Source organism: Plasmodium berghei (genome assembly GCF_900002375.2).
Source record: "Plasmodium berghei ANKA genome assembly, chromosome: 11".
NCBI classification, from domain to species: Eukaryota; Apicomplexa; class Aconoidasida; order Haemosporida; family Plasmodiidae; genus Plasmodium; species Plasmodium berghei.
Genome location: NC_036169.2, coordinates 1587226 through 1610593, shown reverse-complemented (window position 1 = coordinate 1610593; position 23368 = coordinate 1587226). Strand labels below are relative to the sequence as shown.

Here is a 23368-nt window from a genome sequence, read left to right as displayed (position 1 = left end):
TAAATAACAATTTTATTGTACTCTTTCCAAATGTCTGGTGGTTTTCGGCTAAAAAAATTAATCACAATTGCTTTAATTTAAACAATATGGTCCATTTTATTATTTTTAATTAATTACATATACTTTAATTCGATAACCTGATTGATATATACTCCAAAGTGCAAACGAAATTGTTTCTTCGAAAGTTGTTTTTCCAAGCAGCGCCATCAAAACTGTTGGATAAAATTAATTATATAAAAACTTTGTATCAATTTTGCAAAAAAAAAAAAGGTGATGCCCTTTCTTTTCCCTCAATTCTACATTATCATTTAAGTACATCCACATATTTCCTTAACCATCATTAACCTTATTTTTGCCATTAATATTTCTCACATCTCTCATTCTATCCTTTCTTGAATCCAACGAATTCATATTTTTGTTGTTCGCATTTAAATTATTAAACGAATTTTTATTATAATCAAACTTATTATTATTTGGGTTATCATTCATATTTTCGTTATTTATATTATTATTGTTATTATTATTAGAAAAATTGTGAGAACTGTAATTAAATGAATCGTGGCCTCCCCCAATATTGTTAGCCATTTGATTTCCCATGTTATTTTTATACATTTTATTTTTTTGATCTTCATTATTTTTATTAAACATGTTTTTATTATTTCCAGGCAAATTACCTACAGATTTTAAATTAAGATTTAAAATTAGTTCATTATTATTTTCTATATCTTTTTTTATGTCAACAAAATTTATATCCATATTCAAGTTCTTACCATTTCCGAAATTTCTCATCATTCTATTATTTCCATTATTGTTAGTATTTGTTAAATTTATGTTATTTTTATCATTTGTGTCATTTCTATTAGAAATTCCAGCATTTCTCCAATTTCCTTCAGCATCGATATCTTTTTTTTTAAAACCTCGGTCTTCTTTTTTATCATTTCTTTTCATATAATTTAAATTATTTCCTTGCATACCTCCCCCAGAATTCATCATTTTTCCATTACCTGCATTATTATCATCTCCCTTATTTTGAAAAAAATTTGAATTTCTATTAAAATTATTATTATTTTTAAACATATTATTGTTAAATCTGTTTTGATTATTATGTTGAGGCTCATTCAAAAATTTGCCATTAATATTGTTATTGTTTCGATTCAAACTTTCTTCTTCATTATTATTCAATACACTATTATGATTATTTCTTTGTTGAGGAGAATTCATTTGCATGTTCATAGGATATCCCATATGCATGTTCATCATATTATTTATAGTTGGATTATTCAATGATGAATTCATTTGTTGATTCATTTGTTGGTTCATTTGTTGATTCATTTGTTGGTTCATTTGTTGGTTCATTTGTTGGTTCATTTGTTGGTTCATTTGTTGGTTCATTTGTTGGTTCATTTGATGGTTCATTTGTTGTCCTGATTGATTATTTAATTTCATAAATTTTTTTTGCATACCGCTTTTTTCTATATTGCTAAAATAAGAAACTTCTTCATATACTAGGGATGGGGGTGAGGGTGATGGATTTTGCATACCTCTCTTTAAAAAGCATTTAAAACCTACCATATGTTTTCCCTTAAATCCAGGAAGTATATATCCAGTAATCGTTTCATTGTCATTCATATTATTGATACTATTTTTATCCATATCATTTGTTTGATAATCATTCCATCTTTTTGTATTGTTATCATTTTTTTTTAATCCATCAAACATATTCATTCCCATTTTTTTTTGCTTATCAAATATACCATCACTTAATTTACTTTTGTCTAAACTTTCAAATGTATTATTCATCATATTTTCTTCTCCTTTTTTTAAATCTTTAATTTGTTTTTTCTTTTTATCTTTTTCTTTTACTAATTCCGCTTTTATTTTTTCAGTAGATTCTAATAAATCAGGAAATGATTCATCATCAATTTTCTTTTCTTTTTCTTCTCCTTGGCTATCCCCAGTTTTATCATCTTTTTTCTTCCATGCTGAACCAGCTTGTTTTGAATTTAATCCACCATTTGATGCTCTTCCCCTCACACTAACACTTATTCCTATACACATCATTTTTAAGTAATTACAAATTCATGTAGAAATAGGAAAAAAAAAAAATAACAAAATATACACAATTCTGATCGAACTGTTCAAAAAATGATAAATAAAATGTGTAACTATGTGATTATTCCATAAATATGACACCCAAACAAATTTATATTCACATTTATGAGATAAATCAAAAGAACCATTTTTTTAAAAAAACACAAAATGCTCATAACATGCAATTGTTATTAAACGAAACCGATCAGAGAGAAAAAAAAAAATTTCGAAAGGAATAACTGTATATATGACATTCATATAAGTCTCATCTTTTTATTTTCATATTTACCTTTTTTCACAGCATTTCCAATCAACAAATGCTTTCCTAAGGAAACATTTTTTGCAAGTGAAAGATCGTTTTCTTCTGAATTTTCTGTTTTTTTTTTTGTTATTTCGTCTTCTTTTTGCATGTTATCATCATCTTTATTAACATCTTCTATGGAGAAATTAATTGATTTTCGTAATTAAAAAAAATATATATAATATATATACATGCATACATACATGTAGAAGGATATTGTTTGGGAAAAAAAATGCATACGCCACAACACCATAAATAAAATACAGTTTGAAAAGAAAGGCAGACGAAAATTGCAATCTATATTATATATGGTTCAAGGAAATGAATATATACTAATCATAAACATTATGCATATAATAACTTACTTTTGTTGTTATTCTCATTATTTATCTCCTTATCTTCCATGTTTTTACAAATCGTTCTTTTATAATTTCATAATTTTTATTTTGCTCTTTTTGTGTTTTAAACTATTAAATATATATTAATATTAAGAAAATTATAAGAAAAGGGGTGAAAGAAATATAAAAAAAAATGTAAAATATATAAATATATATTTTATATAAGTTTAATAAATATATACATAAAAAATTAATAAAAAATATTTATAATAATATATAAAATCTATTAATTGTTAAAAACGGAATATTTTAATATGGCCAAAGTAAAAAATCTTATGTGCACAAGAAATGGAGAAATTAATATGCAACGTAAAATATATGCATTCTTTCTTATATGTACAAACTTTATAGGTTTATATACATATTAAAATTTAATTCACTTTCCAATATAAATTACTATATATATAGTTTATGATAATATTTATATATATTTATTATATTTATCCCTATATAATATTATATATATTGCGTAAAAAAGGGGACGTTTGTGAATGCCAAATAATATAGGAACAATTATTATGCATCATATATATCAGAGAAAAAAAAATTTTAATTATTGTTTTAAAAAAATATATAAATTCAAGTATGTAATTTACACTTAATCTTTTCTTGGGAGTATGAATTTTATTACATATACATATTCAATGGTTTAATAAATGAAAAAAAAAATATGACGTTAATATGAGCATATTGTGTATGCCCATATAAATAGAACATACATATATTTATTTATATGTAAATATTGTTACATATAAATTATATTTATATTATTATATATTAGTAAAACGCTTTTTATGACGTAAAATTTGCACAAAAATATATACTCCATATCTTTTGCTAAATATATCTTAATAATTGTAAAAATTATTATATAAAAATCTGAAGGAATTATATATAAGTTCAAAAAATATAAATGCGCTTGGGAAGCGTGTGAGAAAAAAACAAAGTATAAAAAAATATTAAAAAATGCATATAAATTATATAATATAGATATACGGTAATATATAATTATGTGGTAAGGCGTATTAACTGTGCATCATTTGACATATCAAACACAACTACATAAGAATATAGTTTATCATCCATTTTTTTTATTACTCATAAAGTTAACTTTCTCATTAAAAATAAAAATTTTATATGTATCATGGAAATTACAATTATTTCATGTATGGCCTTGTAAAGGGCTATAGGGTTGCATATATATATATGTGTGCAGTTATTTATGATAAAATATATTTATAAATAACATGTACACACAATATTAATGAGAAATATGAAAACTATAAAATTGGTACCAGTCATTTCAATAAGAAAATGTAATACAATTTATATAACATTTGATGCTGAAATAATATGTTATTCCCCTGTTAACAAAATACACGAATTTTTAATATCTAAAATTTATTTTTTTCCCCATTCTATATCCATCATTTTGTTTATATATATGTATTTTTTTTTCAAAATACTTGAACAGTACATCAATAAGAGAAAAAAACGGATATACAGATTGGTAGTCGCAGTATATTTGATTGGTTTGTTTTTATTTTTTAGTGATATAACAATAAAATGTGTGAAAAACTTATGATTAATATAAGGTGAATATTTTAATATTCATATATGTTTGCTATATAATATATTATAGGGCCACACATAATTTTGTATACGCAAATTTCATGGGTCCATGATATAATCACTATTTTACTGAATACATATATATGCAAAGATGATATCCTATATACTTTTTATTTATATATAAATCAAAATAGTAACACCCTTAATGTTCATAAAAATGCATATCCAAAAAAAAAAAATCCAATGCACTAAACCTATAAATGTATATTATAGAATAATTTCCTCAAAACAAGAAAAATTAACTATTTTTTTTATTCGTATTTTATTTCTTTTTATAAACAATTTCCACAGTCTTAATTCCTACATATATTTATAAATTTATTTCTGATAATTTTTTATTGGTTTTATAGAAAAAAATATGTTTTTTAGTAATATCATATATACACATATTGGTATTTAAAAATTGTGGATATTTCGTATATATAGCTTTATTCGTTGTAAAAAATAAATTAAAATTTTTTTTCAAATATATTTTAATATACAAAAAACGTTTATGCTTATAAAATACAAATATTCGCAAAGAAAGTATTACACCAAATAATATTCACACGTATGTTAAAAGAAATATTATTTGAGGATAGTAGTATATCATTGTTTTTGTAACATGTTTATCATTTATGTTGTTTGATATTTATTGCATCTATCTTAAGGTATATAGCGGTTTTAGTAAAAATTATTTTTATGTATGTAACATATTAATTATGGCAACTCTGCAATTCCTTGTAAAGATGTTTTTTTAAAAAAAAAAATAATAAAATTTAGTTGGTTTCTTTTTCTTCATATTTTAAGGAATAAAAGAAAAATAGCATATCATTTGTAAATATGCTAATAAAATTACAATTTGTGTAAAAAATGTAATTTTAAAAATACATCGTATTTTGTCGAAGTAGCAACAAATCTACAAATATTATATTGTATAATGAATTTATTAATTTCTTCATGGCTAAATAATTTATATCTCCAATACAAAATGATAAAATACTCATCAAAATGTTTGATAAAGAAATACATATTAAAAGCACCATTTATTCAATTAATATTACTTTTTTTTAATGCATTTTTTTTTCATTTTTTATTATACTCATTTGTTGTAATGGCTTATCATATGTTAAGATACAATGATTTAATCTTAGATATACATAGGAAGTTAAAATTGCTTATTTTATTTTCATGGTATTATTAGTGTAATAATATTCGTTTAATCAATTAATTTATTGTTATTATTATTATTATTATTATTTATTTTTATTTATTTATTTATTTATTTATTTATTTATTTATTTATTTATTTATTATTTATTTATTATTTGTTTTTAATAATTGCGTGGTATTAGAACAAATGCGCGTTTGTTTTGTTACTTATTATAAATACATAATATAATACAATCATATTTCATTTACAAATTTTGTAAGAAAGCCGTTGGAATTTTGGAAACTTTATTTTGCTTGTAAATTTTAATGTTAAGGGTAATTAAATTTCCTTAATTTTATTCACTATTATATATATATATATATGTGTATAATGCTGCATATTGTTTTTGTATTTATATATCATCATATTTACTAGTTTATTTATTTAAGTAACTTTAAAATTGGATAATTTAATTTAATTTAATTTAATTTAATTTCGTTGAGATTAATTTTATATTATAGTTCTATTTATATTCTAAAACAACTGCCTCCAAAAAATAAAAGGTACATTATTTTTAAAAGCACATTATAAATATTTCATATTTTTAAATTACATATATTGATTTATACCATTTTTTTATAAAATAATATGTTTCGTTTTTTGGGGAATATTGCTATAAATGTGTATATATAAGTACAAATACAACTTTTCTATTTTTTTTCAGAATATATAAATATGAAATATATGTTACATTGCGTAATGTACAGAATAAATTCCATACAATAATAAGACTATCTTAATATTTATTGGAGGGGAATATTTTAATTAGAAGAAAGTTAAAAAAATGTAAAATAAAATTCAGAAAAATATATTTATATGCTATGCAAATAGACATTTGCCCATATTAATTATTATTTTTATTTCCCTTAATAGGATAAAAGAGTGCTCAATAGCGATTTTAGGATTGGGATCTTTATTATTGTCATTTACTAGTTCCCAATTTGATTTTAAAACACGAATAATAATGTAAGGAAATATTATACTTATTAAAAAGACATTCAAATATATAGAAAGAGAGGAAATATGCTTCGTGTTGTTTCCATGATATGTCTAATTTAACTTTTATCAATTTTGTGTATGCATACCAAAAAAAAACAAGATATATATAAACAAATTTTAATTTTTTTCAGATCCTCAATTGTTTTTGTTCTCAATTTTTTTTCAATATTATGGCTTTTGACTCAACACGTTAATAACGTAAAAAGGGAATTTTTTAAAATTGTAATGTATATATTTGGAGCCTTATATTTCGGATTAATGTTATTTATTCAATATTTTGTAAGATTAAAAAAAAAAAATAATAATAATAAAATAGCATATATAAATATGTATTTCCAAGCGTACCATAAATATTATTATCACATTGTTATTAATCTTATACATTTTTACTCATTATTATTATTTTTTTTTTTTGTTATTTAGTCAATAAATGAAATTCAATTAATCATTAAATATGTCAAACCAAATATACACTTTTCCAAAGTCGAGCGCACATATATGGAAAATTGCAACTCATGGGAAAATGTTTATGTATTAAAAAAAAATAAAAAACAAATATGAATATATAAATGCATAAAAATATATAAAAATGACAGTACTAGTATCCTAATATAAATATATATATTTATTTTTTTTAAAGGATAAATTTGATAGATTTGTAGTTGCACACTTACTTGGATGGCTTGGAAAAGGACTTGTAATCAGAAATTTTTTTTATTTAAATGTGAATAGTGTTTTATTTGAATTAGTTGAACTCAAATTTAGAAATATACTTCCAAATTTTTACGAATGTTGGTGGGATCATGTAAGTACAAAAAGATATCCATACATACATATTATGAATGAGCAACTTCACTTGTTTCATTCTAATATACCATTTCTTTAAATTCATCATATATACATATATAACCTTAACATATTCTACAAAACATAATATGCTCATACAATTTCGTTTTGCAGATCTTGTTAGATGTTCTAGGATGTAATTTATTTGGAATTTTGATGAGCATATGGGCTATGAAGTATTTCAATGTGGAAGTTAGTATAAAACAAATATATGCATAGTTTATTATAAATACTACCATATATGTGCAATTTGTTTTATTGTTATTACCTATTTATTTTTTATAGTTGTATAAATGGGAATTTCTTGACCCAAAGAGACGAAAAAAAAATATAATATTCCCAAAATTAGATAAATTGTAATAATATATATGCGCGTTCATATATTAAAAACATTTCAACAAAACATCATAATTTACCTATACTTGTCAGATATTACATAAAAGTTTGTGATTTTTTTTTTTTTCAGAATTAGGTTATTTTTCAATAATAGCAAAACCTTTGCATTTTTTATTTATATTTGCGTTATTATGACAATTACTGATTTCAATATATTTATAATAAAGGCCATAATTCAGATAGATGTTAAAGAGCCATTGTTGATATATAGAGAACTTATTATAGGATTCTTTGTATGTATGTTTTGAACAGAATATACCATAAATAAAATTGTATATATCCCTATATGCTTATATATATAACTATTATATCATATATAATTTTTCTTTTTAGTAATTGGCACATATGAGATTAATAAAGATTTCACTGGAAAGTAAGATATTATTATGCACATCTATATATTTGCTAAAGAATTTTTATCCTATGTCGTATTTTTATACCATTGCCCTTCATTTGTATTATTACTACTATTATCAACTTTTTATAGAATAACCAAAAAAAGGATAACACCTGCCATAGTTATAACCACTATAGTAATATTTGAAATTATTTATTCTTTAAGATGGAAACATGTTTTGATATCTGATAACAGCGACACAACTATTATAAATGTAAGATATTGATTTATGCACACACTTGTTTATTATGCTTTTATTTTTACACGAGTTATTCATTCTATAGTTTTTATTTCTGTTAATTTTATTTATGGTAAAGAAATTATACTTATTTATTTTCACCTTTGCAGGTTATTTTCGTTTCCATGTATACAACTGCATTTTCTATATTTTCTCTGCTTTTTGTTAATGATTACATTATGTAATTTATTAAATAACTCTTATAATAAGTTATTATTTGTTTTAATTTTTAAAAAACTAAAAAATATATTTTTATATAAATGTGTACAAACACATCCTTACTAAAATTTTAATACAAAAAAATATAATGATAAAAAAAATGGATATATATATATATATATTTATTTTTTTTATAAAAATATGCATGCCAATTTCTTAATTTTGCTTAAATATGGATTATGTTTAAGTATTAAATTATATTTTTTTAAATTTAATTTATTTTTATGAAGATTATTTATTAATAATGTAAACATTTTTATTCGTAGCTTTAAATCATTTTCAATATAATATATAATAACTGTCATAAAAAAAAAAAAACATATTTCGTTCAAACGAGTTACACTAATTTTATCATGATTAATATTATCAATAACATTATGGTATCTTTCGCTATTTTTCCAATTAAGACATTTTTTAGAAATCTTTGCAATATCTTTATACGAATAAAATAAAGAAATAAATATGTCTTTTGAAATAAATTCAGCAAATTCAAAAATGCATATATTATTTAAATTTATAAAATTTTCAATGAGCAAATTCTCAAAAGACTCTTTTTTATTCTTTATGTTGACAACATCATTATATGTCTGACTTTTTTGACGTGTGCAATCATTATTGCTATTTATAATATTGCTTTCATTTTTTATATTGTTTTTTTGTAAATATTCATCAAGCATATTTATATTAAAATAAAAATTATATATGTATATATATATTAACAAATATAACTCCTTTATTTTTTTTATATATTCACGAGTATTTAAAAGGTTACATTTTATATCCCCTATTATTTTTTCTATATTTATTTGCGTTTCCTTTAAAAATTTGTCCTTCTCTTTTTTCTTCAAAAAATTATTACCATTTAATGTGCGATTTTCCATTTCCATAACAAAAGATTGTAGGTCATATTCTTCGAAGTTCTTATCTAATTTTTTAATTAATTCACATAATTGTATAAATAATTCTATAAATTTATTACATAAATCTACATATTTTTTTAAGTGCATTTTTATTATATCTTTTCCGTATACTAAATCAATATTTTTTGTTTTTCCAGATGATATCACAATTTTTTGTAACAATTTTTTATTAGCATTTGCTAATAAGCCCATTATGAGAGTATTCATTTTTTATGATAAACATAAGATCAAAGAAAGCAAAACAAAATTTGAAATCTTTTATACATCACATATATATATTATAAAGCCAAACAAAAGCCAATCATTTAAAGCAGGCATCTTAAACTTATAGTGTCATCCTCCTATATTTATTACGCCATAGTCCCACAATATATATATATATATATTATTTTTTAAGAATATTCATTATACATATATATGTAATTGGGCGTTTGGTACTATAGGAAAGTTATATCTAGAATATTTTTTGTTTGTGGAACATATAGCAGTTTTTCATACCTATTTGAAATTGTTTATAATTAATTATTAAAGGAAAAATACCCTAAATTGCAATAGCAAGTTTACAAATATTTTTTTGTTAAAAAATTAAAAAAATATTACATAATTTTGAGGATATTTACAAACATAAATAAATCAGCTAAGAAAAAATTTATAATGGACTTGCATTTTTCTCAAATTATTAAATATACCTACCTGATAATAGAAAATTAAAAATTATTTTTAAGTATATATATAAGTGTGACTTATATTATAAATTGGGCGACATTATATAAAAAAATGTTCGTAATTCATAATATTTATATATGCACGGCATGTGTTCTTTTTTATTTCCGTATTTTCAATTTCCTATGTAAAAAACAAGTAGAGCAATACAGAAAATTAAAACAAAATATAGTAATATTCAGTGTTAATATACTTTACAATTCTTACAATAGTTGATTTTAATTGTTTCCATATTATTTCCAAATTGACTATTTGTTTCATATTCGTATATTATATTTATTTTATTTTGATTGGATTTATTTATTTATTTCTTATTCCCTTTAGTTCAGTTTTTTTTTGTTTTAATTATGTTAATACTGCATGAAGAAAAAAAACGTGGCAATTATTCATAAAATAGACCTCTCCAATTTTTATTTTATTTACCTTATTTGATTATTATTATCTCATTTATTTTTCGTTAATTTTTATACAAGATATTCAAATAAATGTAATTTTATGCGAACTATACTTCCATATTTATTTCCATATTTATTTATCGATTTTTTAATTTTTTATAACTTATTTTTTATATGAATTGTACATTTTTTTTGCATATACTATATATTTTATATTCATTAATACCAGTTGAGCACTTTTGATTACTCACTACTTACCCCCCCCCATAAGTTGTTAAATATTGTATACCCCTTCACGTCCAATATGTAACTTTTTTGGTAATATCAAGTATATACAAATAAGCATATATATATATATATATATACCATTTTAAAAGTAATATATTTTTTCACCCTTACACATTTTTTTAAAACATGTATGTTATATTTATGCTATTGTATGTATATCAATTTATTCACAATTTTTATAAAATCGAAAAATACTTTTAAAAAATATATTGTATTGGGGCCTTAACAGAACAAGATTATGTTTTAAAATGCTTATTTGGGTAAACATTATGAAAAAATATATATGCGCTATATATATGTGCCTGCTAATGTGAATTTATACACTCCCATATACTTAAATAATGATGTGTTTTTTTATTTTTGCATATTACTATATATAGCATAATCTATGTGTGCATGTGTGACCTGCTTTATTTTATTTAACCCTACATTTGATTCGAAACATGTTCTTCTTGTTAGCATATAGCTAAAAAGATAAAAAAATAAAATCAAAGTAAAATTATATTAATAGAATACTAATTCGTAGCATATATTTTTTTTTACTTTGATTTTATTTTTAGCTCATTTATTCAACTTTCCTTGTTTTGTATCGATTTATTTTTTCTTTTCTATTTCTTCATACATATGTATATAATATTCATATTGGCATAAAGCAGAAAAGACGAAAATGATCGATGTAGTAAATGTTTTTAATAAAGGAGGGGTTGTATTGTGGTCATATAACTTTTATGAAATTGAAGAAAATATTATAAGGGCAATTATAAAAATAGGGTTAATAGAAGGAAAATATGAAGAATTTAGTAATAAATATAATAAATATTATTCAAAATGGAAATTTGTTAACGACTTAGACATGGTAATATTGATTGTATATCAAGGAATTCAAAATTCTGCATATCTTGACAATTTATTTAACAAAATTAAAAAACAATTTGTAAAACTAATTCCAAAAAATTTTAATTTTTTTGAACATAATTTACCTATTAATTTTGATAAACAATTTTTAAAAATATTAGAAGAATCTGATAAAGCAATGCAAAAATCCAGTCCTGATTTTGGAAACAAAAATAATCTTAATAATAATAATACAAATAGCAATGGGGAAAATAATAAAAGTGAAAAAGGAGAAGGTGATGAAGAAAACAATTCCGATACAAACAAATCAACAAGTGGGAAATGTGAAAATAAAAAAAGTAAAACAAAAAAAAATGCAAGAGAATGGGAATTAAATAAAAAAATAACAAAAAAAGATATCGAAAAATTAGATTATTCATCAAAAAGTGAAAATAAAAATAACTCAAATGAAATTGTTAAATATGAAGGAGAATTTGATGATTCAAGTGATTCTTCTATAACTGAAAATAAAAACAACATTATGAGTCAATTAAATGATTCTATTCTTAAAATGTTTTTGTCTAATAATACTATTGAAGAAAGTGATATAGAAAAAATTTTACAAGAAATTAAAACTAAATTGCTTTCAAAAAATGTAGCCTCAGAAATATGTGATATCTTAATAGAAAGAATGAAGGAAAAATTAATAGGGAAAAAAAAAACAATGTTTTCTTTAAATGTTAAAAAAACGGTTTCTACTATATTTTCAGATACTCTTCAATCTATTTTAATACCTAAAGATTCAGTAGATGTGCTTAGATCAGCTTTAGAAGCAAAATCTTTAGGAAAATTATACTCTATTTGCTTTTTAGGAGTAAATGGTGTTGGAAAATCTACAAATTTAGCAAAAGTTTGTTATTATTTAAAAACAAAAGGAAATCTTAAAATTATGATTGCAGCTTGTGATACATTTAGAGCAGGTGCAATTGAACAATTAAGAATACATGCAAAATGTTTAGATGTCTATCTTTTTGAAAAAGGATATGGAAAAAATGCAGCTGCTATTGCTAAAGATGCTATTTCTTATGCAAAAAAAGAAAAATATGATGTAATTTTAATAGACACAGCCGGTAGAATGCAAGATAATGAACCATTAATGAGATCTTTAGGAAAATTAATTTTAATAAATAATCCAGATTTAATACTTTTTGTTGGAGAAGCATTAGTAGGAAATGATGCTATTGATCAACTTAAAAAATTCAATCAAACATTAATAGATGCTACATGTGATACTCATAAAAGAACCATAGATGGAATACTTCTCACAAAATTTGACACAGTTGATGATAAAGTAGGCACTGCACTTTCTATGGTTTATCTTACTGGTAGGCCCATTGTTTTTGTTGGAGTTGGACAAAAATATACGCATTTGAAAAAGTTTAATGTTAATATGGTTGTTAAGGCACTGAGTTAGATAAAGAAAAGCAACAATCAATAAATATTCCTGTAAAATATTATATTTTATAATATCGATATGATAAATTCCAATATATCATATATTGTGGAGAATATTCATAGCTTAAATTGAAGAATAATAATTTCTCTTTTTGTGAATATCTTATTTTTTCAAAAATTTATTCGAAAATTATGTACTATATATTATACATGATTTATACGACGATACATATACACTTTAAGCTTATTTGCAAATTTCCCCTGATACCCATTTTAAAATGTGCATACTTTTTTTTTCGCATAAATAATTAAATATAAACATATTCTTATAAATATATGTAGATACATAATTTTAATTTGAGATTGTTCATATTCTTTATAAAACTTAGCATGATTAGTTTTCGAGGAATAAAATACCTATGTCAGGTATTATTGTTTCGATTTTATTTTTTTCATTATTATTCATTTATTATATTTATTTTTACCCTTTTTATATGTTAATATTTATGCATAACAACATTACTACTCTGGTTTAATTATTTGTTTTATACATTTGGGAATTGTATCCCTGTAAATATGTTGGGTATTTTTCTTTACACACACGTATATAATTTATTAAACTATGGTAAACTTAATACCCTTCTCAAATTCACCCATGTAACTCGGTTTTCCATTATTCAAAATGAACACCCATTATATTCTATATAAAGGAAAACACAATGATAGTAGAAGAATTTGCATACACACAAATGGTCAATTAATATATGGGGCATATTTTCTTGTCCTACTTTTCTTACTTTTTTTTATTTTAGTATAATTATCTTTCTACATAAATGCTCTTATATTGAAAAATAAATTAAATAATTTAATGCTTGATTTTTTTTATTGTTTTATTGATCGTGTTCCTATTATGAGGACAGCAAACAAAAATAGCTAGCTCAAAAGTTAGTTAGCTATATATTAATTTATTATGCAGTTCCATATTATTACCACAATAAATTAATATACAATTATAGTGATAACAAGGGAACAAAAAAGGTATTTATCCATTCACATAAATTTATGTATATACACGTATTATGTGGGAATAATAGCCTATTAAAAGATAAATATTGTTTAAAAAAAAGTAACGAAAAAAAAAAAAAAAATTTTAAAATAGAATAATTATGCGTACACCCAATCATTAGAGTGGCTTTTCCATTGGACCAATTCCTCAGCCTTAAACCATATATTAATTTCTCTATTTGCTGAGGCAACTGAATCACTACCATGTATAACATTTCTACTAACTTCTAGACAAAAGTCTCCTCGAATTGTTCCTACATTACTATTTAATGGATTTGTTTCCCCAATTAATTTTCTTCCTTGCTTAACTATATCCATACCCTCCCACACCATAGCTACAACAGGGCCTTTATTTATATAATCTACAAGTTTTTTGAAAAATGGCTGATCAGATAACTCTTTGTAATGCTCTTTTAATATTTCTTCAGTAGGATTTAACATTTTTAATCCTATCAATTTATATCCTCTTCTTTCAAAACGTTTAATTATTACACCAACTAATCCTCTTTGGACACCATCAGGTTTAATCATAATAAAACTTTTTTCCATTTTTCAAAATATAAATAGCTATTTTTTTTTATTTATTATTATTTTTTTTTTTTATTTGTAGTGTGTGTGTAAATATTATCACTTTTGTGTGCGTTTTTTTATATTCCCATAAAAGATCTAAAAAAAGTGAAATTAAATATTTACATATATGTAAATAAATGTGTTATAGGTATGCTCAAATGACATACAGTAATTAAAACTGTAGTACCATATCAAAATGGAAAATAAAAGAAATTAAAAGCTGTAAATACAATAAAGCAAAGTATAGTGATCTAATATATTATAATGAAAATATACGATAATACTATGAAATTTAATATGAAGATATGCTATAAGTATGTATGCATACATTATAAGCATATACTTTTTAAGTATGTTTTATTTATTTTCTTAAATTATAAAACATAATTAATTTTATTTCGTATTTTTACTTAAATTCTTACCTTTTTCCAGTATTGTATATTTATTTTATTAATATTTTCAATGATATTTTAGCATACGAAAAATAATACATATAGTTCTTAAAATGACAAATTTAATTATGAACATTTATTTTATTATTTCAATACATTTTATATTTATATCTTTTTTAATTTTTGTCCCGATATTTACCATACCAAAATAATTTCTATGATATACTAAAATACACACATTGCGAATCAACAAATTGTTTTCATTCCTTTTTCACTTTTAATTATTTTTTTTCTCATACTCTTAAAAGTAAATAGAAAAAAAAAAGCACAAAGTGACTTTAAAAACTAGCTAAAACTATGTTATTATTTTATTCCCATTTACCCGTTACACATAAAATTAATTATTAACAATACTCTGCTTCATAGCTTTTATTACTAGCGATATTATTCCACTATTTTTTACATTCATGTTTTAGTAGTATATGTATTTTTATTTATTGTTTTTAAATACAAACGTAGTAAATGACAAAATACTTATTATTTCTATGATTTCCTTAATTTTTCCAATTCGTTTTTTTATATTTTATATATTCTCCCATTTTTTTTATATCTTGTATAAACATTGTAATAGTATTCCAATCATAGGCACAATTATCCCCTAAATCGATATACAATATAGCATTACATTTATTCTTAAAATTAAATTGAGAATTATAACAATTTAATTATTTCAACTTATATATAAAAAAATATGAATTTTTATTTCAGGACATTAATTTAGAAAATATTTTTCATATTTTTATTTTCCTCATTTACAAGACGCTAATAATGTATAAACATACAATATTTTTTTTTTTCAAATAAACAAATTTATCATTCATATGTTGTAGTATTAAATACAATTATATATATATTTAGTGAAAAAAATATGAAATTTAATTTGTTCCTAATTCTTTTAACATAAAAAACATAGTATATAAATAGTACAAATATATCATTTGAGGGGGATAATCAATTCTTTGGTTTTATTATTCAACATGAATAAATTCATATACCACAAGCCCTTATAATAGTATCGTTTATATTTGTAAAATATGATATTCATTATTCTTATATATATATATGTATATTTTTAAAATGGTCAACATTTAGAACTTCCAACATGATATATGTATAGCATTTTGACAGATATGCATATAAATCCAGCGATTTATTCAGTTTGGTATAGTATGCTCATAAAACAAACATGTATAAAAAATTAACTTATTTTATTATTTCTATTTACTATAAAAATGGGGAAAATATAGTAAAGTGTGCATCTGAGTTCATGTATAAACAAATATAAATCCCCAAGTATAGGCAAATATATATGCCAGTATATACTTCATCACATTATATTATCCATATGGGTTATTAAGTAAAAAATAAAAAGGAATAAAAACGCAAAAAATATAATACCTGTTTTAGTATATTAATTAAAGTCCTATATATTCATTAATATTCTTTTGCACTATACGTTTATTATTTTTTTATTATTTAAATGTTATGATAATTAAAGGCTTTATTATATATAATATTAAAAAATATATAATATATTTATACCCTAAAAATGTATAATACGGTGAATATACATATTATACATGGTTTCATATATAATAGCGCCGGATATAAAAAATAAAAAAAATAAAAATTTGGAAAAATTGTTATCGTTTCAATATATAATTATAATATATACATATATAATTTTTATAAAAAATTATAAATTTTACCAAATATAATAGGGGGCATTTCATTATTATACATGCTTATCTCAAATATTTTTAATAATTTGTTATTAATTTTTATTTTGAAATAAACTATTTTTTTAAATTAGCATTATACGTCCATATAATATATTTAAAATGTTATCATAATACATAAAAATATCTTCCCCTAACAAATCCATGCAACAGTAAATAAAAAAAAATATAATAATAAATAAGCATTAAATGAATAAACAAAATTAATATAAAATATATAATAATATAGAACAAATAAAACTGTATAAAAATAAAAAAAAGGTGGACAAAACAACGAAATTATTCATTCTCAAAACCTGTTATAAAAATGCATTTATTATGAATTGTAGTATCACGCTCAATACCAGTATGCATATAATCGTAGACATTCGGAAAAGTATACCCATATATATATATCTATTTATTTTCTTACTTACATCCTTCTTGACAAGGACTTATAGGGCAAAGGCTTTTGTGTGAATTGATCTGCACTTGCACAATATAGTTATAGATATATATAAACAAAAATAAAAATGGATGATATATCTTCAGATCAAATTAGAATTCAGCTCGATTTTTTAAAAAAGTTAGATTTGTTTTGCATTTTCAAATTTATAATTACTAATGATATTAAAATATATAATGAAAAATCCTATGAAATATTAATAAAACTTGTTAATTCATATAAAATAATTAACATCCAAGAATCGAAAAATAATATTTTTGAAAACCATAAAATATATAGCAAGTTTTTTTATAGTCAAAAAAATTTATTTAAAAAAAATAACAAGACAAAAGTAAATCCACATAATAAAAATTACTCAGCATATCCAAATGAAAATAATGATATTACTTCCAATTTTTTCAATTATAGTAATTCTTCAAATTGCTTATGTGAAAGTTGCAATTTAATTAATAACAATTTCCAGGAAAATGATCAAGAAAAAAAAAATGAAAACAATTCTGATATTAAAAAAAAAAAAAAAAATTCACTCTACTCAAATGATTCGATGTTTTCAAAAGATATGTGTAATACAACATTATTCAAAATATTTAAATTCCCAAAAAATGAAAAAGTAGTTCATTATATAAAGAATTACCTTTGTCTTGATGCTTTTATAAAAGAACCTTTAAATATTAATTTATGTTTTATAAAATTTGATAAAAATAATAATAAAAAAAAAAAAAAAAAAAGGAAACCAAGAAGAATTAAAAATGAATTAATGCAATCACATACAAGTGTATATAATAGTGATTCAGAAATCTTAAATAAAATGTTTAGGAATTCATGTAATTGTAATGATATCGAATCGGGACAAAATTCAATATTGTCATCAAGCTTTACTTTACAAAATATGATCATTCCTACAAACTCAAATATAGCAAACAATGGAACTGAATTCAATCCATCAGAAAATATATTAAATACAAAAAACATATTAACTGAAACAGATAAATCGCTTTCAAATTTCTCAGAAATGCCATCCACTTTAAAAAATAGCGAACAAAATAGTACCAATAATAATAATGGGAATTCGAATACACCCATTGATCTATTTTATGTAAGTTGCACAATGTCAGAAAGCGAATCTATTTTAAATCATTATAGTGATAGTGTATATGTTGAACATAAGGAATCCGAGATGCAAAACGATTGTTCTAAAAAAATTGAAAAAAATGTAGAAACCCTCGAAAAATATGATCATAATAATTATGACCAAGAATATTCACAATATTATGAAAAAAGTTATAAAAAAATTTCTGCTAAATATTCTCATTTGAATTATGAAGATCAAACGAAAAGCAAATGGGATAATACAAGATATATAATAAAGCAAAATAGCATTCGTGGAAAAATGAAAAATCAATACACATCTTTTAAGTTGCCTAAATATAATTCAAGCATATTTAACAAAACAAACAATAATAATAACAATAGTAATAATAGTAATAATAATAATAATAATAGTAATAATAATAATAATAATAGTAATAATAATAATAATAATAATAGTAATAATAATAACAATAGTAATAATAGTAATAATAATAATAATAATAATAGTAATAATAACAATAATAATAGTAATAATAGCAATAATAATAGTAATAATAGTAATAATAACAATAACAATAATAATAATAATAATAATAATAGTATTAGTAGTAGTAATAATAATAATAATAACAATAGTGACCATATTGTAAACAGTTCATACTGTGATGTTACACTATGCTTTAATCATTTTTCGCAAATACACAATATTTTAAATCGAGATCCAAATGGATTAAGAAAAATAAAAATGATGTTAAAAAATGATATTGGAACTATTAATATTTCTCCATTTTTTATAAATTTTGATAGCACTAGAATATTTAAAAATATATGCAGATCTTTTAAATTATCCAAATATAATTATAAAGAAAGAAATATATATGACCTTATAAATTTATGTTTTTCTAATTATCAATCAATAGATATTTTAAGGACAGTTTTTCTTAATGATTTATATAAACAAGAATTATATAGAAACGAAAATAATCATAAAAAAAAACATACTTATAAAAAGAAAAGAAAAGAAAATATATTAGAAATTTTGGATGAACAAAAAAGGGTCTATATATCATATTTTATTAATCGGTTTTTATATTCACAAAAAACACCACTTTCAAATTTGTTTAGAAATTTTAAACAAGATAAAATTAAATATTTAGAAGATAGTAACATTGAAGATGATTATAATTATGATGAGTTAACAATTGATTATTTTATTTTTTTAATGATTTTTGAAAATAAAATAGATTACAAATTTTATAAATTTATTCTCAAACAAATTAAAAATAGTAAAGCCGCATTTTCTCCTATAAAATCAGAAAAAAATAATATCTCAAATTTTAATACACACACAAAATCGAACGATAAAAAAAATAATAATTTTCAAAATTCAAATAATTATGACCAAAAACATTTTTTAAACGAAAAAATAAATTCAGATTTTTTATCAAACGATTCAAATACTCAAACTTATATTCATGATAAATTTAGTGATACTAATGATATTTTAGAAAATACATTTAAATATGTTACAACAAACTGTGAAACTAGTTATATTATGCATAATGAAATAACAAAAGTTGAAAATACTCCAAATAATTATGCATACACTCTAGTAAATTCTAACACATTAACAAGTCATACTGAAATAAGCATAGCTAGCCAAAATTCGACATGTTTAGATTATAAAAAAAATTATAAATTGGAAAATAGAGATATAGGATACAAAACCGAAAATTATAAAAGCCACGATGATGATGGAGAAGATGATGAATATGAAGATGAAATGAAATGTATCAAAAATAAAACAGAAATAGAAAATGAAATAATTTTACTTAAACATATTAGACCATTTCCAACAATTTATTGGCTAGTTAATAAAAATATATGTGGATATATATCCCATTTAGAAAAAGTAAATATAATAAAAAATATTGAAAATCTTATAAATCAAAAAAATGAAGAATTTAATTTATTAAGACGTTTTTTAATTTATGATCATTTAAAATATATTGTTATAAGATTACGCCATATTAACAAAAAAATATTGTTATTTTTTTATATGTTTTTTTTAAATTCGGATGTATTTTTAAAACAATATCAAGATAATAAAAATATAGAAGATATAGCAATAGGAACATATATTAACCCTTTTCAAATACAACCTAATATATTAAATATATTTTTGGAAATATATAAAATTGATGAAAATACCATTTCAGAAATACTTCGAAAAATTAATACATTGAGAATAAAAGGAATTGGAGGTATACTCAACTTTTTGACATTAAAATGTCTTCATCTTTATTTTGCATCACATTTATCTTATCCTAATACTGTTGGACATATATTAGAAGAATTTTTTAAATCTTAATATTTTTTTTTTTTTTTTTTTTTTTTTATCTTTTGTTTTGGATTATATACAAGTTCACACATTTTTTATCTTTGGGTATTTTTTGTTGTTCTCATTTTGTTTTTTTCCTATTTTTCATATATTTGTGACTTTTTTGTATGAAAAAATAAATATGTGAAGAAAAATAAGCCGGTTTTCTATCTATATGTTTTATTATCATTTCAATAATTATACTAAGTTTTTAATTGCATTCCCATATAAATTTGTGTGTATATATATATGTACGCATTTTATATCCGCTTTTATATTTTTTTTTATTAATTTCATAATATTATACATGTTTTTAAACGTATTAATATATACATGTGTATATTTATTCCTAAATTCGTTCTGTATAAATTCAATGTTTAATATATTTATATAAATGGATAATATATTTTTAATGCATATTTATATTTGTGTAGTATGAAAATTGTGGCCGTTTTTTTGATTTATAGTGCCCATACATAGTATTATGCATATTTACATTTTTTATACAATTCACAAAAATTTATGCTCGTCAATTCGTAAAAAGAAACAAATATTAATGTTAAACAAACCGATACGAAATAATGTCCTATTTTGAATAATTAAAAGTGCCGTCACAAACATAACTACATTTTTTACAACATACAAAATAAATAAATTTTGTCATACACAAATTGATATATATTTAATGATTTGTATTTATCATTATCAAATAAAATTAATTTTTTATGAGAACAATGTATAAAAGCATGTTGACAACTGTTAATAAATAATATTCATATCCATTTCTACAACTCAATACCTTAAATAATCCTTTTAAAACAATGTGTTGTATAATATGCAATATTTTATATATTCTGCAGTTTTTTTTATTATTTTTTTGAAAACCATAACTTATTAATTAAACAGTTAATTATTATGATTAAGTACCTTAATTTCGTGATCCTTTTAAAATAAAATTATAACATTTTTATTTTTAGTTTTTTTTCACGCTTTATTTCAACTCCAGTACAATGTTCAAAGTGCATATTTTTTTATAGAGGTTTATTTGTGTGGGTATATACTATATTTAAGCAAACTGGGGAAAGCATTAATTTATATATATATTTATACAATTTATAAGATATATTACCTTCATTTTATTTAAATAAAAATTTCAATATTTAAAATTTATCCCACATACCCTTGTTTACATAGGAAACTATGTGTATTATTACTATTATTGTTATTATTATTATTTTTTTTTTAAATGTATGCAGTTTTTTTGCATATAATTTACATACCTATCGGGTATTCAATACGTTATTTTATTTATTCGGTCAAGTACTTTTTATTGATTTTTTTTTTCTTTTAACAAGTATTTTTCTTAATTTATATTGTTTTGATAATTAATAAATATAAATAATTCATATAATATTATAAAATATAAACAAATAAAAGTTACACTTAACCTAAACTTCATAACATGCTTTACCACTTTTATTTCATATATAATATTAATATTATTTATATACTATAATTTATTTTTTCACAATTTATATTTTAAAGGAAATATTATTATATTAAATGAGTTTATAAATTATAATTTGAATATAAGATTTAATATATAATGTATTATATATATTTTTTTTATTTTTATTTATTTTTTTTTTCAATCTAAACTATTTAAACTCCAATTTATATTACATATTATATTACTAATAAAGCGAAGGAAATATTTTAAGATTTGTACGAAATCTTTGCATACCTCCTATATATTAAATTAAATCGTAAATAAAAAATTAACAAAATGAAAAAATTGCGTAAATCACTCTTGATTTAAGTATTTTTCAAAAGAAATACCAAAATAGCGAAAAAACGAAGAATGCCCTTTTTCACTCTTCACAAAATTAGTGCCAGACATTTATAAGACCATTTGCTATTCGTTAAAATGATTAACTTTTAAAAGAATTACACATATCATTACCGTATCTATTTTACAAATATATATATATATATATATATATATATATATATATATATATAATGTTGGAATTAGAAGATATCCAAAATGTGAATAAATATAATTTGTTACAAATATTTGAATGATATATATGCATATATTTATACCTATACAAACATATAACCATATATAGATATATATTCAGCCTTTTCGCCTATAATTTTAAAGTACAATTTGTTTCTTTTTTTATAATTAAAAGAATATTACTATAATACAACTTGTATACCGTTTTTCAGTTTGGCATTTTTTTTTTTTCATTACTATTTTATTATATTTTTACTTTATATATATTTGTATGTACA

The 23368-nt window shown here is 21.2% G+C and overlaps 6 protein-coding genes across 6 annotated transcripts; 3 read left to right on the top strand and 3 right to left on the bottom strand.

Annotated features, from left to right (window-relative positions):
- Positions 1-330: 330 nt before the first annotated feature.
- PBANKA_1142800 (conserved protein, unknown function) lies at positions 331-2797 on the bottom strand (the record flags this gene model as incomplete). Its single annotated transcript, XM_034565992.1, has 4 exons — positions 331-674; positions 771-2048; positions 2381-2527; positions 2758-2797. 4 exons carry the CDS (start codon positions 2795-2797, stop codon positions 331-333), a joined length of 1809 nt encoding a protein of 602 aa, XP_034422633.1.
- A 3601-nt stretch (positions 2798-6398) lies between these two features.
- On the top strand, positions 6399-8675 carry PBANKA_1142700 (phosphatidylserine synthase, putative; the record flags this gene model as incomplete). Its single annotated transcript, XM_034565991.1, has 11 exons — positions 6399-6400; positions 6488-6580; positions 6745-6892; positions 7037-7144; positions 7254-7418; positions 7574-7651; positions 7745-7815; positions 7926-8092; positions 8189-8228; positions 8343-8466; positions 8601-8675. Coding segments are annotated over 11 exons (1071 nt in total).
- Positions 8676-8840: 165 nt separating this feature from the next.
- Positions 8841-9836, bottom strand: PBANKA_1142600 (conserved Plasmodium protein, unknown function; the record flags this gene model as incomplete). The annotated part of the gene is made up of 1 exon (XM_034565990.1): positions 8841-9836. One exon carries the CDS (start codon positions 9834-9836, stop codon positions 8841-8843), a length of 996 nt encoding a protein of 331 aa, XP_034422631.1.
- Positions 9837-11702: 1866 nt separating this feature from the next.
- Positions 11703-13343, top strand: PBANKA_1142500 (signal recognition particle receptor subunit alpha, putative; the record flags this gene model as incomplete). The annotated part of the gene is made up of 1 exon (XM_034565989.1): positions 11703-13343. The coding sequence occupies one exon, from the start codon at positions 11703-11705 to the stop codon at positions 13341-13343; it is 1641 nt and encodes a 546-aa protein (XP_034422630.1).
- Positions 13344-14488: 1145 nt separating this feature from the next.
- On the bottom strand, positions 14489-14938 carry PBANKA_1142400 (nucleoside diphosphate kinase b, putative; the record flags this gene model as incomplete). The annotated part of the gene is made up of 1 exon (XM_034565988.1): positions 14489-14938. The coding sequence occupies one exon, from the start codon at positions 14936-14938 to the stop codon at positions 14489-14491; it is 450 nt and encodes a 149-aa protein (XP_034422629.1).
- A 2724-nt stretch (positions 14939-17662) lies between these two features.
- PBANKA_1142300 (rhoptry protein RHOP148, putative) lies at positions 17663-21058 on the top strand (the record flags this gene model as incomplete). Its single annotated transcript, XM_034565987.1, has 1 exon — positions 17663-21058. One exon carries the CDS (start codon positions 17663-17665, stop codon positions 21056-21058), a length of 3396 nt encoding a protein of 1131 aa, XP_034422628.1.
- Positions 21059-23368: the final 2310 nt, after the last annotated feature.